The sequence below is a fragment of the Odontesthes bonariensis genome, chromosome 5 (genome assembly GCF_027942865.1).
Source record: "Odontesthes bonariensis isolate fOdoBon6 chromosome 5, fOdoBon6.hap1, whole genome shotgun sequence".
Classification (NCBI taxonomy): Eukaryota; Metazoa; Chordata; class Actinopteri; order Atheriniformes; family Atherinopsidae; genus Odontesthes; species Odontesthes bonariensis.
Genome location: NC_134510.1, coordinates 16994277 through 17019937, shown reverse-complemented (window position 1 = coordinate 17019937; position 25661 = coordinate 16994277). Strand labels below are relative to the sequence as shown.

At 39.1% G+C, this 25661-nt stretch overlaps 1 protein-coding gene across 1 annotated transcript in view; it reads left to right on the top strand.

Annotated features, from left to right (window-relative positions):
• ddc (dopa decarboxylase) overlaps positions 1–20979 on the top strand; it is a 34037-nt gene extending 13058 nt beyond the window's left edge. Inside the window, exons 5-14 of the mRNA XM_075465076.1 lie at positions 7586–7720; positions 8692–8835; positions 9380–9446; positions 9732–9826; positions 11288–11355; positions 12991–13067; positions 14670–14689; positions 14776–14874; positions 19170–19271; positions 19584–20979. Coding sequence (XP_075321191.1) covers positions 7586–7720; positions 8692–8835; positions 9380–9446; positions 9732–9826; positions 11288–11355; positions 12991–13067; positions 14670–14689; positions 14776–14874; positions 19170–19271; positions 19584–19784 — 1008 coding nt within the window. The 3' untranslated portion in view covers positions 19785–20979. The remainder of the gene's footprint in view (positions 1–7585; positions 7721–8691; positions 8836–9379; positions 9447–9731; positions 9827–11287; positions 11356–12990; positions 13068–14669; positions 14690–14775; positions 14875–19169; positions 19272–19583) is intronic.
• The last annotated feature ends 4682 nt before the right edge of the window (positions 20980–25661 follow it).

Here is a 25661-nt window from a genome sequence, read left to right as displayed (position 1 = left end):
TTGATGCGAGTGATGCAGGTGCGGTGTTATTTCAGAGTGATGATTGTAGTGTTGATCGACCTGTGAGTTTTTACTCCAAAAAGTTTAATCAGTTTCAGTTGAACTACTCTGTTATTGAAAAAGAGACACTTGCGCTCATCTTGGCATTGTAGCACTTTGAAGTGTACCTAGATTCTGGCAGTGTTCCTCTGGTTGTCTTTACTGACCATAATCCAATAACTTTCCTGCATTCATTCCAGTGTCCAAACCGTAGATTGATGCGATGGGTGCTCGTTTAGCAGTCTTATTGTTTGGATATACGCCACATTAAAGGCTCGGATAACACTGTGGCGGACGCTTTATCTAGAGCACCTTGCACTTAAGTTTGTACTGTGACATTATTGTTTAATACTTCGGTTTTGTTGTTGTTTAATTGTTTAATACTACAACACAATCCAGAGCTTGATGGAGCAATTGCATATCTCCTCTGGTCTCAGAGGATTCCCCAGAATGCAAACAGAAGCAACACAATTCAAATAAAACTGATTAAAAACCGCAATCTAGTAACTGCTGTTGTTCATATACATCCTATTAACACAAAATTTATTTGGGTTTTGACTTGAAAGAGTGAGATCATGATTCTACAGGCTGAAGTGAGTTTATTCAGTAAGGTGGCTGGAATCAACTCTTGAGATAGGCGAAGTAGCTCAGAGGGGTTGCTTAATATAGAAACTATGCTACTTCTCGGCAGTTGATAAGGCTCAGGAATCGTATGACTTCCTTTGGAGGTTTTCAGGGCATGGCAATCTGGATAGATTGCAGATAGATCCAGAGCTTGATGGAGCAATTGCATATCTCCTCTGGTCTCAGAGGATTCCCCAGAATGCAACTGCAGAGAGGGATATCAGCACTCGGATAAGGGGAGAAAATAGATGGATGGATAGGCACATGGAAAGTTGGAGGGATGCTATTGTGGTTCTGAGGATCACCTCTGAACAAGAAGATCCAAATCTCGCCTTTGTCCCTTCTGTGTAGAGTTTGCATGTTCTTTGGGCTTTCTTGAGTCCGAAGATCATGGACTCAGTTTGATTTCAGAAGTGCTGGGGACAATTACCATAAACCTGAGTAAGGTTTGAACAGTGCTGGGTACAAGCTAGGCCCATTACTTCCGAATTGAGGTTGCATGATAAATAATAGGCATTGCATTAGATGATGCGTATTGACGTGATATTGTCCCCATATTAAAAGTTAAAAGCCATCTGCGCGGTCTTGTTTAGGCCGTCGGAAACATCCTGGGTTGGGACAAACTTAAGAGTAGGCCCTATTCGTATTTCAAAATCCGCATTTTAGTACAAGACATGATTTTGGTTATTGCACAGCCCCTGACTCAGACAAACCTCGACCAAGCAAGAGCGCATCAGGAGACGTAGCCTGGCTACAAACAGCCCTTGCCCTGACAAAGTTTTAAACATTGCCAGGCTATGAAACGACGGGCAATAGTGAACGAGCAGCAACCCCTCTGTGAAATAAGTTTTCATTCATCTCACCTGATATGCATCATAAACACTGACGAATCTTCACCAGCAACACCAGCGACGTCTTTCATCGCTCGTTACACTGTAACAGACTGCAGACCGCAAGTGCAGTGTATGGGAGCGGAGCGGATTCAAACATAGTTGCTATTCAGCAATGGGGGCTGATCGGAAGCGCATTCATACAAGGAGAGTGAAAGCAGAGCGGATCAAATAGTCTTTGGTTAGGAGAATGCCATGATATAGAATTATAGTTTTTAGGAAAGCAGAGTAGTCTGTTACATGCATGATGCACAGACTGGTCAAATCAATACATCCACATTTGTTATAGCCGGAGGGAGCGTCCCTAGCCTGAGCGCACCAATTCAGCTTCTGCACCAAAAGCGGCGTTTGCACTTTCTCTACTTTTTTAAAGTGGTGGGGACAAATCTGTTCCTCAGACAAAGTGCTGGGGACGCGTCCCCACTGTCCCCGGCGGGAATGACGCGCCTGCTGAAGATGCACTTATGATTTCTTGTGACCTGAAGTTCTTTTGCCTACCGATGTGGAACACACTTATTGTAAGTCGCTTTGGATAAAAGCGTCTGCAAAATGACCGTAATGTAATGTAATGAAGACATACATGCTGGTGCTGGTGTGACAAAGCATATATGGATTCTTTGGGACCATTGCTGCACTTTGATTTCTTTGTGTGCTCAGTAAAGTGTCTCTCTGGTTTATCCAGTCATCAATTGATGAGAAAACAAACAACTTTTATACAAAATGTGAAAATACAAATGACTCCAGATTCAGCACTGCACTCTCACAAGTGCCCATACACATACTGCAGATTAGATGAATAATTGTCACAAAAAAATTGGCAATTATTTGATTGCTTTATTCATGACTGCGACTCATGAAGTTTCCATTAATGAAGATTAAAAATTATTCATTTTTGCTCAACGTGGCTCATGTGCCAGCAATTTTATTTTTTTTTTTGTGAAAACTTAGAAAAACTTATCAAAACAAGAGAACCATAAAGTGACTTTTTTATGTATTTGTGCTTCCACAATATCTCCACTTTTTGGAAGAGTCCACAAAGCTCAAGGACTTTGACGGTGTTTGTATGCACAAATAACTCAGATCTCCTGTGTACATAATTATCACCAATTTGTGCGCTATTGATTTGCTGTCTCTTTCTCTCACTCTGGTTCAAACCAGCTGGAAATTGGCAGGAAATTGCCTTTTATTGTGTCATTCTCAGACAGACGACAGAGATATGACAGTGATGGTGCTGGGATTGTTTCGTGTGGAAAAAGGCTAAGCATTAGTTTAGTGTTCCATTGACTGAAACAGAGAAGCAACAGCAGCGTATACTCTAAATGTGTGTGTTATTGGGATGGTGAATGGTGGAGCATGAGAGTGCACTCTGATGACAGATCATTTCATGCCTCCTCTTTTGTGACCACCTGAGTGTGAGGACGTGTTTCTGTGTGCGCTCATCTGGCTCATCGTGTTTTTGTTTCTGTCTTGCCACTCTCCTTTTTTTAGAGCAGCTTACCAGCTCACTATGGCAACGAATAGGGCCCTTCTCACTGCAGCAGGGCTAATGAGTGTTGGGACAGCACATTGCCAGCCTATTATTATAAACCTTGTGTCACCACAAAGGGGAAATGGGATGATTTTGAAAAAACAAACTTGTAACCTTCTTTTACCCCTTTGCGAGTCGTTGGTGATACCAATAAGGAAAAAAATAAACAAATTCAATCTCACGAAGTCTTTACGAAAAAATAAAGTGCTACCTTTCTTCATACATCATTCTCAGTTGTTGGTTCATTGCTGCTTATGGTGTTTCTCTTTACAATTACACAATTACATGTGCCCAGAATTACATGTCAGGGTAGTGCTTGGGTATATTATGTAAGCAGGTTAAACACAGGAAGCGGACTTAAGGATATTTGGAAGACTGAGGTCTGCTGTTGTTGAGAGTTTTCAATCGCCTGTATTTGGTTTAATTACACGGTGCTTTCTCTGCACCCTGAAAATCATCATGATTTGACCAACAGGTTGATTGATTGGTCTGATTTGTGGATCCTAATGTCTCTGATGTTACTCTGCTTCTGCTTTTGTCTTGACATAAATCACATGCTCTGTCACTTGTGTTTTTTTGTCTTAATAAAAAATAAATAAAAATAAATGAAAACCCAGCAAAAGTCGAAAGAAGTTGAGAAATTTCCCGTATTAATCCATAGAACCTATTCAACAATTTACTGCACAGTTCAGTTCAATTCAATTCAATTTCATTCCATTCATTTTAATTACACTTTATAAATCCTTGAAATGAATAGATCTATCCATCCATCCATCCATCATCTTCCGCTGCTCCGGGGATCGGGTCGCGGGGGCAGCAGCTTGAGCAGAGAAACCCAGACGTCCCTGTCCCCGGCCACTTCCTCCAGCTCTTCTGGGGGGACCCCGAGGCGTTCCCAGGCCAGCCGAGAAACATAATCTCTCCAACGTGTCCTGGGTCTTTTCCGGGGCCTCCTCCCAGTGGGACGGGCCCGGAATACCTCACCGGGGAGGCGTCCAGGAGGCATCCTAACCAGATGCCCGAGCCACCTCATCTGACTCCTCTCGATGCGGAGGAGCAGCGGTTCTACTCCGAGCCCCTCCCGGATGACCGAGCTTCTCACCCTATCTCTAAAGGAGAGCCCAGACACCCTGCGGAGGAAACTCATTTCGGGCCCCTTGTATTCGCGATCTCGTTCTTTCGGTCACTACCCACAGCTCGTGACCATAGGTGAGGGTAGGAACGTAGATTGAGCGGTAAATCGAGAGCTTCGGCTTCTGGCTCAGCTCCGGAGAGTCGGGAATGAGAAATGAATAGATATCACCGTATAATAAAATATTGTTTTAGATAGAGGATAAAATAAAATAAAATGAAAACTAAACTTTTAGAAGCTGAAGTGTAGCACAGTGAGAGGTGTGGTTGAAATGAACCATCATCAATAAAATTCACATGGTTGAAGCTGTCGACAGTTGTTTATTCACATAACGTTATCTGCTGCCAAAAGCCTTAACTGATCCTCGCTTTACGCATGGTAACATGTTTTTATATTTGACCTATCACTGATTCAGTGGAATGCAATGGAATTATTGATCATTTCTGCTTTTGAAAAATCCCTCGTCTACACATGGTGACTCCCAGTCATTACAAATGATCTGTTATCTAATTATCTAATATGTTTTCAAGCTTGAGGATTATAATGTCCTTTAGCAGTCAGGCTTAAGACCTGCTCAAAGTGTTCTTGAAACTGCTATTATAGATGACATAATTACCTTACCTCATTAACTTTTGTAGGTTGTTGTTATACAAGGGTGTTAATGCTGTTAATTGCAACATTTTGTTGTGCAAGCTTCTTTTTGTGGATGTCTCTGCTCACACCGGCTTCATATCTTTATCTGTCTGATAGCGCCTCATTTTAAGTAGCCAATGACTACAAATCAAGTAAGATTTAATGAGGGGTCCGACAGTTATCAAAATTATGATTCCTGCCTCGTGTGTTGATACCATTTTTCTTAATTAGCATTGTAATTAAAATTTTTAGCTTATATCAGTATCTTTTGTGCTCCCCTTTAAACCAGGCCTTTTCTAGAGGATGTTGTGGAGAAAAAGGAGTCAGGTCAGCCTCTTATGGGGAATTTATTGAACAGACCGTCACAGAGACATGTACATTTCAGCATGCACGGAAATCCCCCATGACCTCAGTTTGTTACAACCTCTTATACCCTTCGCTATCATTCTGTGCGTACGTGGCCCAAACCCAATCTCTATTCTGCATTATCATGCTGTCCGAGCCTGGCGCCACATCTTTGCCATTATCGAGACAGAGTTCATCCTAACCTCAAACAAGTCAGAGTCGAACTTGTTCGACTCTGACTTCAAAGTGATTAAATGTATGCACTTTACAAGTGAATGTGTTAATGGTTTACTTAGTTCTATTCTTACTCTCTAACTGACATGGTCCTGCATTATAGCAACATAAATAATGTGAGTGATTGTAAACAGACTAGGAAAACTAGTGTTAATCATCTTGCTTAAAAAAAGATTTATTTTGGAGCCTACTCAGTGTTGTGGATGCTTCCTGCCATAGTGAGATTTAATGCATATTTATCAACGATGTGAGTCAGCTGAAAAGGCTGAATATTTAACATATCTCACACATTTCTCCCCAAAACCAAGTGCAAGCTCTATGCCCATTGTTCCAGCAACATTTTCTCAATATTTTGATTTAGTTGATTTTAATCAATAAAAAATGTCCACATAAACACTTGATTTCTATGATGCTAAACAACCTGATATAGCCTCTGTTAGTCGGCCTGTCTGGAAATTTGTGTGTATTGATTGAGCCATTTGAACATTTCATTGACTTCCTTATAATGTCCCCAGACACATCAAGAGCCATGAATCACTTCTGCATGTAGCCTCAAACAATCACCTTTGGTCAGGCTAGCTGGTAAATACAGTGATTCTTCTTTTCAAAGAAAGAGATGGAGTTGTCATAGCATTCATCTTTCACTACCCTGAAGTTTGAGCAGTGATGCCCTGGGCTTTTGAGTGGGATTCAGGGTTTGACACTGGAAACTTCCGTCACATCCAAGTCAAATCAAATTTATTTGTATAGCACATTTTGTGCCCAAAACAATTCAAATTGCTTTACATAAAATAAAAGCATTGCAGCGGGGAGTGGAAGAAGCATTAAAAATGCATAAAAGAACATAAAGAGAAACAAATAAAATAATTAAAATGAATTAAAATTATTAAAAACAAGCAACAGTCTAGATAAGTTAAAAGATATTGTGCAGATTTCATGCATAGACACATGAGAAAATAAATGTTTTTAACCTGGATTTAAAAATGTCTCCATTTGGTGAAAGTTTAATCTCCACTGGCAGTTTGTTCCACTTGTTTGCAGCATAACAGCTAAATGCTGCTTCTCCATGTTTAGTCTGGACTCTGGACTGGACCAGCTGACCTGAGTCCTTGGATCTAAGAGCTCTGCTGGGTTTATATTCTCTGAACATATCACAGATGTGTTTTGGGCCTAAACCATTCTGGGATTTGTAAACCATCAGCAGGCTTTTAAAATCTATTCTGTGACTGACTGGAAGCCAGAGTAAAGATTTTAAAACTGGTGTGATGTGTTCAGATCTCTTAGTCCGGGTTAAAACTCTAGCAGCAGCGTTCTGGATGAGCTGCAGATGTTTAATGCTCTTTTTGGGAAGTCCAGTTAGAAGAGCATTACAGTAATCGAGTCTACCGGAGATGAATGTATGGATGAGTTTCTCCTGGTCTTTTTGGGAGAGAAAACCTTTAATTCTGTTGATGTTTCTGAGTTGGTAAAAAGCTGCCTTGGTGACAGCTTTGATGTGGCTGCTGAAAGTCAGATCTGAGTCTATCAACACTCCAAGGTTACGAACTTGGTCAGTAAGCAGCAGGAGGAAGCAGAGACAGGTCTGCACTCTTCAGAAGCAGGAACCATCCGTTTTGGTATTCAAAATAACCTTAATTTTCCATTAAAATAAGTTTCAGAATATATTCCGGGCACTCCAAAATGTGTAACATCTTTGTAGGCCCATAGTGCAAAGCTATGCAGTTTTTTTTTCGTTTTTTTTTTTAACACATGGCCCATTACTACAATTTGAAGGTATTACAGGTGTATTGAGGTATGTTAAGCATGTGACTTAAAAACAGTCACATGCTTATTTTTTGTGAAACTGCCATAAAGATAATGTTTATCACTTTTTAAGATGCCCAAAGACACTCTTAAGGAGGTATGGAACAAACTACAAAACATTTAATTTCATTTCATTTATTGCTATTACTCACAATTTGACCTGGTATTAAAAGATGTACGCTTTGGTTGGAAATTAAATAGGGCACACCATCATGTCACGTGAATGCAGCCTTCTACGTAACATTTGTCAAAATGAAACATTGCCACCTCACAGTTTTGTTGGTTTTCTCCATGAATGTGATTTTTTTGTAAAAAACTGTAACATTCAAATTAACACCTGCTTTAATTTTCAATCAGGGCACAGCCAGTGAGGCAACCCTCATGTCATTGCTTGCTGCCCGCTGTAAAGCAGTCAGATGGGTCCAGGCAATGGACTCTGATAAGTCTGAGCCTGAAATCCTCTCCAAACTGGTGGCGTACACCTCTGAGCAAGTAAGCACTAAACATACTTCCAGTTTTCTTTGTATCATGTTTCAAGCTTTGACCTAAATTCTCTTGCTTGATTTAACATATTCATTTCTGGTGTTTAAAACGGTCAGTCACAAAGTTTTTCTGGTGCAAATCTACATAAAGTTCTCATGCCACACCGCACAAAGACTTTGAACTGAAAGTTGCTACAGTAAGTTACTCAATCATGACACACAACTCTGTATTTGCAGTGTCGGCAGTCTCATTCAACAGCAGTCCATGTGATGTCATAAACGGTTGCCTCTGCAACTCTGACAGAGTTTTTCAGGAACTGAGTGAGACAAAGGGTCAGTGAGGCAGTATCTTACCCTGATCAGGTTTAATACCAGGCTGGCTATGTGATTGAATTAGGGAGTAGCCTGAGGGCCACACAGACCTTTACAGGGAGTCCAGTTCGTATTTTTCGACAGTATGTTGAAGAGCAGTGCTCTGTTCTCTATCACGGGCATTGCGTAAGCAGATGTTGACCTCTTCAGTAGCAATCTGTTGCAAATGATCAAGATAAAATTAAGGTGGTAGTACGTAAACTTCAAATAAAGACTTCAAATAAAAAAAAAAAAAGACCTCTTCATGCATGAAATCACTATGAAATCCACTTCTAGCTTATGTATTCAGACTCTTTCTATGGCATCATTGTTTCACTATCTAAGTATGATGCCAGAAGGTTTGGCTGTTATCATTTGAGAAATACTCCTTGTTGTTCTGTGAGGATATGGTCTCACTTTAAATATAGTACAGTTTTAACTTGTTCTGTTCGTGTTCAGTGTTTGACACGTGTAAGGTTTCATTTACCAAGGACTGATTGTAATAAATTGCGTTTTTTGTTTGACATCCTATTCTCATGTCTAACAAATGAAAAAAAGGTCACATTAACCACATAAACCACAGATTAAACACTGTTTTTCTCACAGACGTTGCCTCTCTTTCCTTCCAAGGCTCATTCCTCGGTGGAGCGTGCTGCTCTGATTGGAGCGGTAATGATGAGGAAGGTTCCTACAGACAACCACTATGCTGTCAGAGGGGAAATGCTTAAGAAGATGGTGGAGGAGGACAAAGCAGCTGGGCTCATCCCTTTCTATGTAAAAAAAAAGAATAAATGAAAAAACAAGGCTAAAAAAGCATTAATCTGTTACATAGCTAACTCACATTGACAAAAACATATAGAGACATTATTGGTTTGTACTGAATTCAGCCATGTCTGTCATTAAATTTGTTTAGCTACATGCTTACATCCAGACACATAATCGCTCTTCAAGCTGGCAGCCACATTGATGTAATTTGCTTGTGATGCAGCTGTGCTCACCCTGAGGCTTCTGCTGAAGGATAACAATGTTTGTATTTAACTTAATGTTTGACTATCCAGTTAGGGACAAGAATCCCTGTCTTATCTGGACCTACAGATCACTATCAGTAAAAATGTTGAGGAAGCTGCAGTGGTCCAGCAGCTCTGAGTTACATTTGTGTCAAAACTCAAACCTTGATGCCTTTAACCTACCTTGAATTTTATTTTCTTGTGCATAATTTGTACGACCCAATCTCATATTGTTGTGACAGTGAAAATAGAAGATGGTAGAACAAACAAAACCCTTCAGAATCTCAATAATTTGTATGTCTGTGTTTCAGTTCTGTGCAACTCTTGGTACCACTCCATCATGTGCTTTTGATCACATCACCGAGCTGGGGCCCCTATGTGAGTCAACAAAGCACAAACGCGCACACTCAGTTTTTCATGACAGGAAGTAGACTGTAAAGCTCTTTTGGTTCTATTAGTTTTGCAACACACACATAAATCCTTTGATTTGATTTGGACCAGGATGCTTTTCAGGGAACACGAGATTAAAGATGCTGAGAAATGAAAAAATAAAAGTAACAGTGATTCATACACTGTAGTATTTATTCTTGACATTGTAAGATACAGAATGACAAAAGCTGTTTCTTTAGATGATACTAATCTACATTTTCTTGTCCTTTGTAGGTAGGAAGGAAAATATGTGGATGCACATTGATGCAGCCTATGCTGGGAGTGCATTTATCTGTCCTGAGTTTAGACCTCTATTAAACGGCATTGAGGTATGTTATATTTGTAGGAAGATTCATCACCTCGCCCCATTTGGTAGTTCATTGGCATAAATTCTACAATCAGGATGCACCAAGAAGTCTCATAGAAAAAAAGAATCACGTGGTAGAATTGCAAACCTGGTAACATTTTGGACAAAAATAATGTGGTTTCATTGTGGTCAGAAACTTGAGGTGGGCATTCTAATCCATCATGACATGTTGGTACGGAATAACAGGAAAAAACACTTTGTGTTCGATTGCCTGTGAAATATCTGTCATTGCATCTATGGAAGGAAACACTAACCTTATATTGCTTGAAAAGGGCATAACGTTAATGTCAAGGAGGAAGCATGCAAGACTGAGCAATAGGCTGAACAATCGGCATGAGACGGAGGAGCATCAATCCGCCTTTTGAGCCAGCCGAAGCTGCTGTTACTCCCCAAGCTGTGCGAAGACGCAGAGATAAGGACACAGTAATTTCCTGAGGCAGCGACAGACCTTTATATATCAATATTTATTAGTCACACAAGTTCAAACAGTGTTGGTGGGAGGACTGAGAAGGCAGACTTGACTGTAAAAGAACCAACATTTGTTTCATCTCTTCTCTTATGGTAGAAAAATGTAGCTCTCCTGTCACATTTTCTTCCTACAATCTTCTAGTTTTTATTCTTTTTGAAATACTCTTTCAACTCAATGAAATAGGGGCGTCTTCAGATTCATGGTCCTCCTTTACTAAAGAGTTTGAAGGGAAACTGTTTGAAACCATGTTCAGTGATGGTTGGATCCTTATACTGCACAGTGCTGATGTTACACAACTTTGAAACATTACAAGTTAAGTGAAAATTGTTCACTGAGGACATGAAGGAGAAATCCGGTCCTTTTTCGGAGGAGAGTGCTGCCCTGCTGAAGGGGTGGTTGCTAGGATATGAGTGACGGGTGAAAAGGCGACCAGCCCCCTTTAAATCAGTCAGCATGGCAACTGTCAGCCAGGAGTATGCATCACATTGTCTCTCTACGCTGTGTTATTGCTTCCGTGGAGATAGAGAAAAGGATATTACAAAAGATATCCAACAAAAAGATTGCAGCAGATTGGGAATGGCTTGTCTCTTTGAGTAAACCCTGCCAGGAGGGGGTTATTTCCAGTGTGCTCTTCAAGCCGTTGGTTCGATGTTCCTCTTTTGCATTTCAAATAAATTATGCATGCTTTAGTTCAGATAATATTGTTTGTAACATGGCTGCTCATGAGCCTCTTATAGATGTGTTGTGTTTTTTTTTTAAAGAACATTAAAAAAAAAAAAGGCAATGATGGCGGTGATGGGGATGAAGTGTTTCAACCAGAAACATAATAGAAAGTCCAAAGAAACAGAGCAGCATACTAATAAGTTTTGTGTTATCATTACTCCATCTGATATGTGTCATTGCAGTGCAAAATTCAACTGTTTTCTTTCAGTAATTTGTTTGTTTATTTTAAAGCACGCCGACTCTTTCAACTTCAATCCACACAAATGGCTTTTAGTCAACTTTGACTGCTCTGCTATGTGGTAAGTTTTCTAACACACCTCATACATATCTATTTTTTGTCCTTTTGCTTGACTTTTTGCTTTATTTAAGTACAAAACTCCACAGAATTAATTCAGGTTGAATTAATGATATAATGATGAGTCATTAGTACAGTAAATATATCTGTAGAAGATGCAAAGAGTTTCTCATGCCATTTTTAGCATTCAGCTCCGTTTACTTGGTTTGTCTGAATATTTCCCAGTTTACCTTAGCAGTGACTGATGGTCCAACACACCAACAAAGAGTACTGATATCCATCTACACCGCTGTCATTCGCTCAGTAAAAATAGAACCATGCCTTTCACCTGCCCCTTTGTCAACATTGACTAAACTGGGCATGCCACACACAAGATGGAAACAGTTTTAGACTCTGAAATACAGTGAAGGGAAAAGGTCCTGATAAAACTATTGACCTCTGCCTTACTCTGGGTCTATGTGGATATGATTCCATGGGTTTTAGAAGTCTGGCAGGTTTATATACATTTAAATATTATTCTAAGGAACATTTTCACAAAATGGGTTTGAAATGTCTGGTAAATGCGGAAATAATCAGAAATAAACCAAGAAATAGTTAGAAAGTTTAAGGGATCTGAAACATAAGAATTCAAATAGTTATTTTTCAGTCTAGATCTAAGGTTAGCTTCAAATCAATTTGCATTTGTTGAATCAACTGCATCCAAAGAAGACTACCTCCCTCCCAAAAGAATACGCCCATGGTTTGTTTGTTCATGCAGTCAGAAACAACCTCTAAATAATTACATTAAAATAAGCAACCTCTAGTGGCCGTGAGAGCAACTACATGTGAAGTGTAGGAACGGCATCCATAAAGGAGATGTTTGCATTGTAAAAAGAACATATTATAGTCCCAACCATGTTTTTTCTTTTAACCCAAATCAAGTATTTTTTATTTCTAACTCTAGCCAAATGGTGTAAAGCCAGCACTACAACCCAACTACCCATATAATGTCATTGTCTAAATCCAACTACAAAGCGACAAAAGTATTTCTGTAATATGTTGTGTTATTGACTCCCTATAACTTGGAAGTGAACAAACTGTTGTGATATTTCCACCCATGGTTTAAAGCGCCGCTTGTAAGTGCATCCTCCAACCCCTTTACCTTCTACCTTAGGAGGATTTTGTGGCTTGTTAAAGGCAAAACATGAGAAGGCCATTTGCTCAGATGGGAAAACTCGGATATGAGCCTTTGATACGGGCGGTCTTTTAGAGGATGCCATCATGTGTCATGTTTAAGGGTAGAAACAAACAACCATTTTGATCATTATGATTTGAAAACTTTTGAATTAATCAAGTTAGCCCTAACCAGAACTGTCCCATTGTTCAGAAACAAGCTACAGCCTCCCGTTTTCATCTTCAAAAGGAAACAGGGTGAAGCAGCAGCATAATTGACATTGAAAATGTCATTTGTAAAACAAAACAGACATTGAAGTTGTGCAAGACAGACTCAAAGACAATAATATGTCAAAAATATTGCATTAAATGGTCATTAAAACTATTTTAACTTAAAATTGTGACTACATGCTATTTCAATCATTTTTGTGTGATTAAATGCTAGAGAATTGTCCTTTTTTTATTTATTTTTTTTGGTTGTCAACAGGGTGAAGAACAGAACAGACATCATTGGAGCCTTTAAAATGGAACCCCTCTACCTGAAACATGAAAACCAGGAATCAGGTAGAGTCATTTGCAGTTAAATAATCTGAATTGAACATTACAGACAAACAGGTGAGTCTGGAGTCTACAACATTGGAACAGCTACATGTTATACATTGTTTACTGTCTAAACATGAGGAAGGCTAATAACTGGTAAAAATGTTATTGAACTTATATACACATATTTACATGACAAAGAATTCTGATGCATTGTGCTGTAATCTTCAAATCGATTTTAAACTCATGCATCCCTATATTAAAAGTTATGGATTTAAGTTATGGCTCCCTGAGCAAAGGGGCCTACGATTCTGTCAACAAATTCCGACTGGTATAGAGGTAAATTAGCGTGAGTTTGTGTGCCTGTGTGAATTTTGACCTTGCCAAGAATCATAAAGCTGATTCTCAGTGTTTGTGATCCAACTTGATTAATAAATGTCATGATTTTGACCCAATCTAGGCACTCATTTGGTGCCTAGATCTCTATATGGTGTGCAGTATGTCCTTATGAAATCTGAGGACACCGGATAGAGGTGACAATTACCGATTCATAGCCTTTTATCAAGCCCGCATCGCATTTGTTCTTGGCCCAAAGATCAGTAGGTATCTCAGCTAACATAGGTCAGAGGACAGATCGGTTTCAGATAAAAAAAACATGTGACCTTGTGGTCTGAACCTGTTCCACAGAAAGTTTTTCTACAACATAAGATTGAAGCAGGGTTGCAGAGCTGAGACTAAATTCAATAATACTTGCAGTTGGAAAAAAACAAGTGGACGGGCTTACTGAAAGACTGATCAGTCTGAATACACCAGATGGATTCAGTGAAATGAAAGAGAGTGATAAGGGAGATGAGAAAATGACAGCAATGTTTGGACTAAATTTGCATTAGAATTGTACACCGTTTTTGTCATGGATACTGATTTCCATTTATGTACAATATATATACAGTAACTGAAATCTTTGCTTAGATACAATCAGAAAGCTTTTACATACACAGCATGTTCTGATTAACGTCCCTAACTACACCTCATTGAAAACTGTTAAAATGAACTCATGTTATAATCCAGAGTCTCTGTAAATATGTCAGCTATTATGTGCCAGTGTACATTGACTTAGTCTGCAGATGGGCTCAGATTTGCACTATAATTTGCTTGACAGAGAAGTAGTCAAAGAAACACAGACCGCTACCTCCCACCACTCTGACGCACCTTACAAAAGCCTTTGCTCATACAATCTGGACTCTTCAATTTAATTAGTGCTTATTAGGACAAACTAATACAGGCCTCCATTCTGTAGAGATGAGGCACCTGCAGCCAGTATCCTGTGAGAAGTGACAGTGCTGTGATCAGTGAGGTAGAGGAAGTGGGCACAGTGACAGCGAGCAACACCTGGACTATGTAACACAATAAAAAAAAAAAAAACAGCTTTACAACAGATTTCTGAAGCCAAAATCGTTTTGTAGAATGATTCCTCCTGCTACATCTGAGTTAGAATAACAACCTTAAATAGTTTGAAGACGTTGTTTCAACATACACATCATTATAGAATGATATGCTAAGGTATAACGTGGTCAGTCCGTTTCACATGTAATTACGTTAACGGCATTATGTTTCGTCTTTTAACAGGGCTTGTAACCGATTACAGGGTAAGAAAAATAACCTTCCTCACTGATCACACCAACAGTGATGTAAAGAGTGTAGCAGTAATCACTCTCCTGCTGTCATCTTGAAGCACTGGCAGATTCCACTAGGGAGGCGCTTTCGCTCGCTGAAGATGTGGTTTGTGTTTCGCATGTATGGACTTCACGGCCTACAAGCTCACATACGGAAGGTAGGCGACTAACTATAGGATCCACCCTCATTCAGCTTTACAACTGTATCTTTGCCTCTGCATTCAGAGTTGTCTGAGATGGTGAAAACTTATTAGCGATGGCATTTATCGATGAAATTCCATTCATTCAGTCACATACAGGAATTATTGTATGCCTGGTCATTTAGATTATGATTTCAGAAGTTTTTGGTATATTTTAAAACAGTTTGGTGAAATTGTATGTGTTCGCTTATTCGTAATTTAAAAGATTGGCACAGTTGTGACTATGGTGGTCAGTCTTTACTTTTCTGTTTCATACATCAGTCTCCTGTCTTTTCTCTCTTCATCTCTAACATTCCTGGAAAGAAAACCCATTAAAAACTCTTTCAGCAATGACGTATACCTTTATCTGTGAATTGCGCACCTCACCTCTGCTAATCCTCCTTACAACTAAAGTCCCTTCTCTACCCTCCCTCCCCAGCTCCATATCCTTTACCGTATCCTGTCAGTCTTATGTAGGACTGATACCTCTTTTTCCTTTCTTTTCTTTTCTTTTTTATATTATTTCATCCCATGCCTGCTTCTTTTCTCCTTGTCCCTTTACCCCCTAAATGCTTCATGGTTGAATGCCTGTCTTCCTTGCTAATCTTTCTTCACTGCCATCCAGTCTTTTCTGTCACTCAAGTGAGCCTGTTTCATGTTTACTCTTTATCTTGAATAAAGTGACGGATGCAGAACTGGTCCCTGCAGCTACATCACACTGTATGTGTGTCTTTAGACTTAGAGCAATCTTGCTGTCATCTTTTCGGTCATTGATTAATCTTGTTGTGTAAACACAGGTTTAGTTTAAAAATGTGTGCCTTGGTCTTTTTTAAATGAAACAAAAATATACATATTTTTTCACTATTACCTTTACAAATATTAAGGAAATGATCCCCAAGTGAACGCAAGACATAGTAAAATAAAGCATTTTAATCATTACAACATGCACAAATGCTCAACCTAACTTGCAGGACGTAAGCAGGGCCGGCAGTGAGATGGTTTATTAGGTTGTAAACAAGCAAATGGTGTTGCAATACTTGGTTGAATGAGGAAAGAAGGTGCTGGTCAGTTAACTGTTGCTAATTCAGTCCCAGTGTCTGTATGACGAGCTGGCACAAAAAGTGCAGTGGAGGCTGGTCCTTATAACCATGATGCTCACTTCACCTTTCATCCAGTGTCTCAGCGGGCTCTTTGATCTTAAGTGGGTAAATTATGCTGTAGGAACATGTTTGATCACACAGTGGAATGGAAAATAAAGATATATTCCTAGCTCGGGAAATGACATTTCCTGAGAGCAGAATTTGATCAAAGCCATTTCATGGTTTTCTGAGTCACGATTTTCAACTTATCTGATGTGTGCCTTCCAGGAGCTGCCTCCTCATAAGAATTGACCTATCACGCAGTGTGATTGTGTGATAGGATGCATTTACTTAATAATAGTTACGTTTAGTCCAAAGTATGTGGTTATGTTCTGCCACATAGAGGAGATGAGTTTTGGTTGAGAACTTTTAGGAAAACAGCTCTGGTAGTTATGCAACACTGCCATCTAGTGGAAAATCATAGAAATGACAGCCTTTTCTATTTTTTTTTTTTTTTTTTTTAACCCCTTGTCCTGTCCAGCATGATGGCAGCAGAATTGTAATCTGAATACCGTTAATGCCAAACACAAGACAGCCTTTTCTAAAGTTTCATGTTTTCTAACCTACATAAGAGCTTTGAAGGTTTGAAGGACTTTTTAAAATCAGCAAATTCTCTGATGTTTTTTTTATATATAACATTAAGTAGATGTTTATTAGGTTCTTTTATTTGTTTATTATAATTTATTATGCTGCTTTTTATGATAGCCCTTATTTTAGTCTTTTGTCTTATTTTGCTATTTAGTTTTCTGTTTTGGTATGTTATCTTTTTAAAGGGACACTATGTAATAAATTAAGTCATTTATTAGCTCAAATCAACATATTCATTCATAAGTTAGTCCTCATTGGTGTAAAATGATCTCTGTCAAAAATCTCACTTATCCTCCTGAGTGAAGAATAACTAGTCTGTATCTACATAGAGCAGGTAAGCTCTATGGAGGCTGCCATGTCCTTCCGGTCTATGAAAAATGACGAAGTGCCGAGAGGGACATAAAGCACTTCGAATCGCGATTTCCCCACCAGGCCTACAAGCAGAAATGACGTCATTGTAACGTCATTTCCGCCAAATGGCTTATTACAGCCGCTAATGCTAAATAGATTTTATTCCTTGGCACATATGTCTTTGTGTTCATTAGCTTTCTTTTTGTAAGTGCATCATCTTCTTCTTTTTATTATTATTCCTATGCTCCCCCTGGATATCTTCTTTTTGGCGTTATGCTCACATTTGTAAACTGTTATTTTGTTGATTTACTAATAAAGTTTAAAAAAAAAAAATGCTAAATAGATTTTATCTCGTAAATGATCCCACTAATAATGCATTGATTATTACCAAACTTCTGCCGTAGTACACATAGGCTCTTAACTCACAAAACGAGGCATTAGAAAGTTTGTAAGTTTACCGGGAGTTTATTTACCGCTGCTAATGCTCCTATTGCTAACGCAGGCTAATGCTAAGGCTGCGTCGACGTCACTTCCGGTAACTCCCGGAATATGACTAATTGCATTGCTTGCACACCAAAGGAGATGTTATGTTATATAGCAATGGTAGCTTATTTTCTTATGAGGAGTTCCTTCAATTTTATGGAATACCCGTAACACCAAAACAATTTGCCATCATTTTTGATGCAATCCCACCTGGTGTAATAATGTTATTTAAAAGCAACACATCTGCCTCTATACTTGATGCTCCCTTCACTGAGGTAACCAACTCACCAGTTGGGAAAATATGTTTTGTCCCTTCTTCTAGCAAAAAGAAAAATTGTAAAATTCGTGCTCTTTTCCAAAGTAATATCAGATCTGTTTCTCCTGTAATTTTTCACTGGAATAGTTGTGTAAATGATTTATGTTGGGATAAAATTTGGTCTCTTCCTCAAAAATTCTTTGTGCTTAATAAGGTTAAAGAAGTGTCATTCAAAATTATCCATAGATGTTACCCGGTTAAATCATTCTTTATTAAATTCAAATTTGTTGATCTTGATCTGAAGTGTGCCTTTTGTGACACTCACACTGAATCCATTATTCATCTGTTCTGGAAATGTGAATATACCCGTAAGCTGTGGCAAGATATCTGTAGATTTATTTTAGATCATATATACTGTGATTTTAAGCTCCTTCTGCAAAATATAATTTTTGGTTTTATAAAGAGTGATGCCCCTGCTGAAAAAGAATATTTTTTAATTAATCTCATTTTAATTCTTGCTAAATATTACATTCACAAATGTAAATTTGCCAAAGTGAAACCCAATTTTTATGCTTTCATGATAGAACTCCAGATATATTTTAAGTCAATTTCCTCCTCTAATAATAAGAAAGCAATCAAAACTATAAATCTAGTCTCCCAATTTGAAATTTTTAACTCAGTGTAATTCTCATTGTTCATGTCCCCTGGTATATTCTCTCTCTATATTTTTCTTTCTCTCTCTCTCTCTTCATTTATTATTTAAACTACTCATGTTTGTATTTTTATTGGTATGCTTATTTGTTCTTCATGTATTATTTATGATACTTGTCATGTTTTTGCACTATTTTTGTATCTTGTAAAGCAAAATAAAGTTGTATTTAAAAAAAAAAAAAAAAAAAAAAAGAGATGTTATGTTATCTGACATGTTATCTGTCATCTGTATTCATAGTGTTGTTGTATGTGTGTTATGTAATCCTTTGTACTGTGTGTCTTGATTTCTTTTTGTTTGTATGGACCTTGAGTCTGAAGCTATAGCTTCTTGAATCTTGACACATTCCGCTTGCCGTAGTTCAAGAAGTTGCAGCGCACATTTGAAAACGTGAGGCGCTAGAGAGCAAATTCATTCAACTTTGCAAAATAAAATTGCACCACTAGATGGGGGAAGAAATTACATAGTGTCCCTTTAAATATTGCTTTGCCTGTTTCATTGCTGTCTTTAAGAAAATTTCGTTTTATTTTTGTTTTTTTTTTCTCAATTTTTGTTAGTCCTAATGCACAGCTTTATGCACCATGAGGGGGCAGTATTTTCTACTTTACAAGGGTAACATTACCCATCTGATAATCTGTCTACACAAATTAAAGCACGTGAAGATTAAGAGCAGGGCAGATCCATGTTCATTTACATTTGCAGTACACCTATGAGCAAATTTGATTGTGAGTCTGTGTTCTGTTTACAGCAAGTGGCCCTGGCCAAAGAGTTTGAAAGTCTGGTACGAGCTGACAAGAGGTTTGAAATCTGCGCTGAAGTCATCATGGGATTGGTCTGCTTCAGACTCAAGGTATCAACATGTAAAACTGTACAAGTTGTTAAATTTTAACAATTCCAGATATCCCTAAGAAAAGTATAATAGTTATAGGTGTAAATGCAGTTTAATTTGGATTCTTGGAAATATATCTCTATTATATTTCTATTCTTTGCTGTTGCAGACTAGCTTCATAAATGACTAAACATTGGTTTTAATGGAATAATCACCCTGATATTGGATATAGCCTCGCCCTGGCATGAGTTAGTTTGTTTAAAGCTTGTGTTATGAAAGCAGGACAAAGGTTGCAAAGATGATCTAAATCCTCGCCTTGCTTGTTTCTCTCAGGGCTCCAATGAGCTGAACCAGAACTTGCTGAAAAGGATCACTAAGAGTAAAGAAATACATCTGGTTCCCTGCCAGCTCTCTGGCCGCTTTGTCCTGCGCTTTGCCGTCTGCGCACGCACTACTGAATCACGCCACATCCAGCAAGCGTGGCGGCACATCACACAGCTGGCCTTTGAGCTTTTGCAGGAGCACCCTCAATGACCAAAAGTTTGACAAGGGGGCTGTCCACTCTGATGCTGAATTGAGAACCAAAGTTTGGACAGAAGTTTTACGATGTTTGCAGATATAAAATGTTTATCCATTATCTATTTTCTATACACCCTTTATCCCGTTCATGTTTTTACTGAGGCCTATCCCATCTGTAATCGGGAAAGAGGTGAGCATATGTGCAAAAACAGTAGAAGATGCAGGTCCAAGGTATTTACATTTTAAATCTGCAACTTCTCCAGTCATTATATGTGCTCCTAACTGTCACTGTTTGGTGATTATGTCATTGTCCTCATCTTAGTGCACTTATCTTCCTGCAGGCTTGTCTACACCTGTTGTGTGTCTTCTGGTTGTCAAATGTGTTTTGGGGGTTGCATTCATAGTTTATTTTTGGTTGAAGTGAATGTATTACACACTGTGGTAATGAAATCGTAAGTCAGTGTGTCTGTCCAAGCTTTGTGGGTGCTTATTCCGACCCAGCTTCCTAATGTAAAGTACTGTATACCAATATGTTAGATATATATGGAGGTCTTCATAAAGTGTCAGGTGAAAGAATTCCAGCGTTACTCCAGGTAGACAGATGAAAGCATTTTACAAGTGACTTAATTTATTCTTGACCTAATTTCTAAAGATTTGAACTTTTAGTGTCCAATAAGAGGCAACATTCCTCTAAAAAAATGTTTGATTCTTCATATGGTGTCATAGGCACAGTGAGCCAATATTTTCCAAACTGTAGCACAAGACAATCACTCAATCCCTCTAAGCTAGTGAGATGAGAATGATGATATTTTAATTTATATATAAAAGCCATGAATTATTTATTGATTGACAACTCCTTGACGACACTCAGTCTTGACACTGATTTGGTGCTTGTATAGTCATTTGTGCTGGTCACTGTAAGCACCAGGAGTCCACGGTAGGGTCCTTTTACATTTCCGACAGTCTCTCATCAGTTGATATGTCTTTAACTTTTAGGATCAACATATATGGAAGATTTTCATCATGAACAAATGTTACCTAAGCATTATGGCTCATTGATCCCTGTCATCACCACACGTTGTTGTTAATTCATATGACTGTGTTAAAGTCAGCTGCTGTTTCGGATCCAGTGTTTGTTTTTTTTTTAGCTTGGCTATGGGCTGCATGCAATGTTATGGGCTTATTCTAATAAAGTCTGCTGTAATCTGAATGGTCTAATTTATTTATCATGACACTAGAAGTTAATAGACACATCAAAAAATTAAAATTAAAACATTTGCTTGCTTCATAATCCATCTTGTCAAACTATTACATGCAATCAAGACTTTTCAAAAATGTTTTGGTGAAAAGGCAACCTTGCATAGTTTTACTGCCCCTCAACTGAAGTGAACTTAATTAAAGATGACAGGCAAACAAACACTCTCTCTAACCAACATGCTGTGCCAATCAGCCTCCTCTGAGCATTCTAATCCCTGAGGACAAAGGCCGGCCTTCTATAAATACAGATAGGGATTCAGTGTTAGACTTTAATTCTTAGTCGCTGATTACTGTTCAACATTACTGACCTGCTCATTCACATGCTTCAAAAGGTGATGTGAAAGCAGCTGCAGCCAAACAAGATTTATCTTTAAAATAAATTTAAAGTCAAATTTGGTTAATATGGAAACTATCCTTTCTTAGAGCTGGTTAAGAAAAAAGACAGAAAGAAAAGGTCTCATGGTCTTTCTCTTGTCTGTTCAGGCTAAATGGTTACAACGATGATGAGACATCGGGGACATAACAATGCTATTACAAAGGTCTCCGTTCAAGTACTTGCAAAAGTGTACTTAACCCATATAACCCGTATGAATAAAAGATGTGGATCCACTGGACATTATGTTGAGCTTAGTGAAATGCACACAATAGAAATGACGCACTGGAGGGATTCATTTGGGTAAACTAACAAATAAGAAAAATACATTTTGAGGTCATACTCTTTAACAGGAAAAGAGACACTGTCTTATTTATTTGCACATTTTTATGTATATACATGTATATATATATATATAGTACAAGTATATACAAGCATATATATACTTGTATTCTGACTTGTGATTTTCTCTTCATGTTCTCATGCATACAGAGCTTTTGACTATTCTAAAAATGCGTTAAATGCTCTAAAATGTTAAGATTTTGAGCATTGAACTATTGTCAAAGTCTCCAAATCTCCCAAAAAAAGAATGTGCAAACTGTGATGCTAAACTACTTTTTTTTTTTTAATAAACTTTTAGTTCTTCCTAAAGCAATATAATCTAAAAGAAAATTATATTGTATATTATATTATTTAAATATTATTGGCTTCCATTAAAGCTACAAAATATATCAAGTCTTTCAAATTCAAATTGTGAAATTTTCCGGATGTAAAAAAACTGAATGATTATAGTTGAATGAAACCAGGTGTCTTCTCTGGGACTGACTGACACAAATGGAGCATCGTGTTAGTTCTGGCAGACCACGTAGTCAACGCGCCCTTTGCCTATTGGCTGACGCCGACCCAACCCTTATGGCCAGCTGCGCTCAATGGGTAATCAGCTGCTGCTCGCAATTGGATGCTGGCATTTGGGGCACTTCATTTAAACTTGGTTTGCTGTCACTGCTTTTTTTGCTCTCTGCTTGCAGCCTTCCACAGCAGCTCCCCGCGTAGGGGCAAAAAGTTTTGCTTCTGCTTACAAGACGTAGCTCCGATTAGCATACGCGCCGATGCTAGTATTATTATTGTGCTGCTTACCCTGTCATCCGGCATGGATCCCCGCTGCCGGCGGAGTCGGAGATTCGGCTGAGATGGACGCCAGCCGAGCCAAGACGCGACACCGGGCGAGCTGTCACAGCGCGCCGCTGTCAGAGTCAAGGTAGGCCGTGGCGGGCTCCTGTAGTGGCAGGGCAGCCGCGGTAAGACACGCGGCTATCTTACACTGATTTCACATGATTTTGCGTGACTGTAGCTGTGTGGCACGGGTCTTATGCCAGCACATTTGGATTACAAACCATCCTCCCGATTGGTCCGTTTGATCCTTGCGGTGATGCTTCTAAGGTGCAACAGGTGCTACACACGGCTGTGGTATGTATGCATTACAGTCTGATGGGTGCGGCGCACCTGTCGTGTCGGGGTGTGGAGTGTTTGTGCCTATGGGGTACCTCATGTCACGGTAGCCACAAGATAGCTTTGCAAGCCAGTTCGGTAACAGATAGCTGGCGCTACCTAACTGGAAACGTTGAACTAGCTAGCTACTGGCTAGCCTTTGACATCTTGAACTGAACCAATTGAAGTGTGGCATTTCATATCATTGTTGTTCTATGAACCGTTCTTAAAAAGTCTGCTAGTTTGCGTTGGCTAGTATACTAGTGGTGGCTAAGGCTAGCAGAACTGTGTTTGGAACCATACAGAGGAGTTCAGCTCTTAAACTCATCAAAATCACCTGCGTTCAACTATGTCAGAGAACAGACTCACAGGTTTAGCAATTCTCAGTATTGAGTCTAAACGTGCAAAAATTTAGCTTTGGATGAGTTGTTAGGAGATTTGCTGCACAGCAATCGTTGCATACAGCTTCTGTAATTTGATTCTGTATAGCAATCAGTTGATATACATGTTTTGTATTGTTATTGGTAATGGAGCCTAAGTGTACTTGGCTGACTGAACTACCTTTGAATATTTATTCAACTGGTAAATGAGCTCTGGGAATTATAAATTTTTAAACAGCGGATACATTTTTAGGTGGCTCGGTTTTAATAAAAAATAAATAAAATTAAAAAAAAAAAAAGACATTGTGCAGCTGTGTCTCTGTTTAAATAAAACAAGAGCCACTGGTAGGGCTTAACTTGCATGAAAGATACTGATTAAGATCGAAAATAATCTGGGATGAAGTCAAATCATTAAAACCGCTTCCGGAATTGATGGCATGAACAGCAATGACAGAGGTCATTTGTGTTATGCTTTATGGCTTGTTTAATTGTGTGGATAGAAAAAAAAAAATGCAAGCTCACGGTGATTTTTAACTCCCTAGGTGGGTCAGATGAAGTGTGTTAAAAGCTCTGCTTTGCTTGGATGTTGCTCTGCTTTGCTTGGATCTCGTTTGCGTTTTTGGATCGGATCTTGCTCTGCTTGGATCTTGCCTGCTTTGCCCTGCTGCAAAGCGCTGTCGCTGCTGTGGAGACTGACCATATTTTTTTATGGTGTACCTAAGTGGTTGAGGTCAATGCTTGCCCCAATAAAATTGGTAGCTAATAATTCGTCGGGGGGTAGGATAACCTGGTTCCAACTAATCAATTGGCTGGTCTGCGTTCCGGTATGGTCAGTTGGGGGGTTGTAGGACACCCTGGTCCAACAATCCAATTGGCTGGCTGCGTTCCGGTATGGTCTGTTGGGGGGTTTGTTGCCTTTACAGCAAATGGAAGGCACTCCACCTGAGGATGCTGCTGTTCCCTGTCTTGGCTTCCATGGAGCTCATTGAAAAGTTGGGAACTTCCTCCGAACAGAGCCCGCCAAACATAATTGTATGCATTCAGAATAAGCTTCTGAAATTCATCTCTGTTTCTCGTCTCGTTTTGACGAGAGTGGTTCTGACAGAAATGGAGCATCGCGTTAGTTCTGGCAGACCACGTAGTCAACGCGCCCTTTGCCTATTGGCTGACGCCAACCCTTATGGCCAGCTGCGCTCAATGGGTAATCAGATGCTGCTCGCAATTGGATTCTGGCATTAGGGGCACTTCATTTAAACTTGGTTTGCTGTCACTGCTTTTTTTGCTCTCTGCTTGCACCCACCACCTCCCCTGCTCCACCGACTTCTCATTGCCAAACAATGTCATACTGTTGTTCATTGTTGCTTGCTCTGTTCTAGGGGGTTTGTTGCCTTTACAGCAAATGGAAGGCACTCCACCTGAGGATACTGCTGTTCCCTGTCTTGGCTTCCATGGAGCTCATGGAAAAGTCGGGAACTTCCTCCGAACAGAGCCCTACCGCCAAACATAATTGTATGCATTCAGAATAAGCTTCTGAAATTCATCTCTGTTTCTCGTCTCGTTTTGACGAGAGTGGTTCTGACAGAAGTGCAGTTATCATCATGCTTCTCCCTTAATCCCTCAACTTTACAGTTGATGTGGGGTGCTTTTATCCCCTTACCATCACTGACTCCTCTGAGTGATGGTCTTGGTTGTCAAATGCTTTTAGTATTCCTACAGACCCACCAATTAAAATTAAACATTTATTTGAGCTCCTTAGGCCGAGCGATAGTAGGAATTAGAAAGCACTCAGTACCAGTATGTTGCAGAGCCAGAGGAATATTTTACAGTAATTGTTAGTCTTTCATGCTTTTTGTTTGTATTTTCAGTATTGCTATCCTACAGTGTAGTGTGTTTGTTCGTGTAGCACAAATAATCCAATGCATATGAGTGTCCATGGTTGTTAAATATCTCAACAGTTGTATTTTGCAGTTTGAACACAAGAGGACACCGTTAAACACGTAGCCTAAGCATACACATACTTGACTAATCTTTTATGTGGATAGTATGTCACTGGAGGAAACACACTGCAGTGTACAATATAAAGATACAGTGTTGTTTAAGGAGTACGCCCTCAAACAAACTCTGACTCAGGTGCTATCAAATATGCCATGTGCAAATATTTATCTAACTAAAGCTAGTTATATCGCAGTGTTTTTATTTGATATTTATCATTATTCTTTTTTCAAGAATGTTTCATGACCTTATTGCAACTTTGCACATCTCATCTTATCATGTATGGAAAAATGAATGTGCAGTTACATCCAGCTCTTAAAAGCTTGACAGATTCCTTTAGCTTTTATCTTAATTTTCTGACCTGTGATATCATTGTGTACTTTTTCTGATTTTGTGCACATG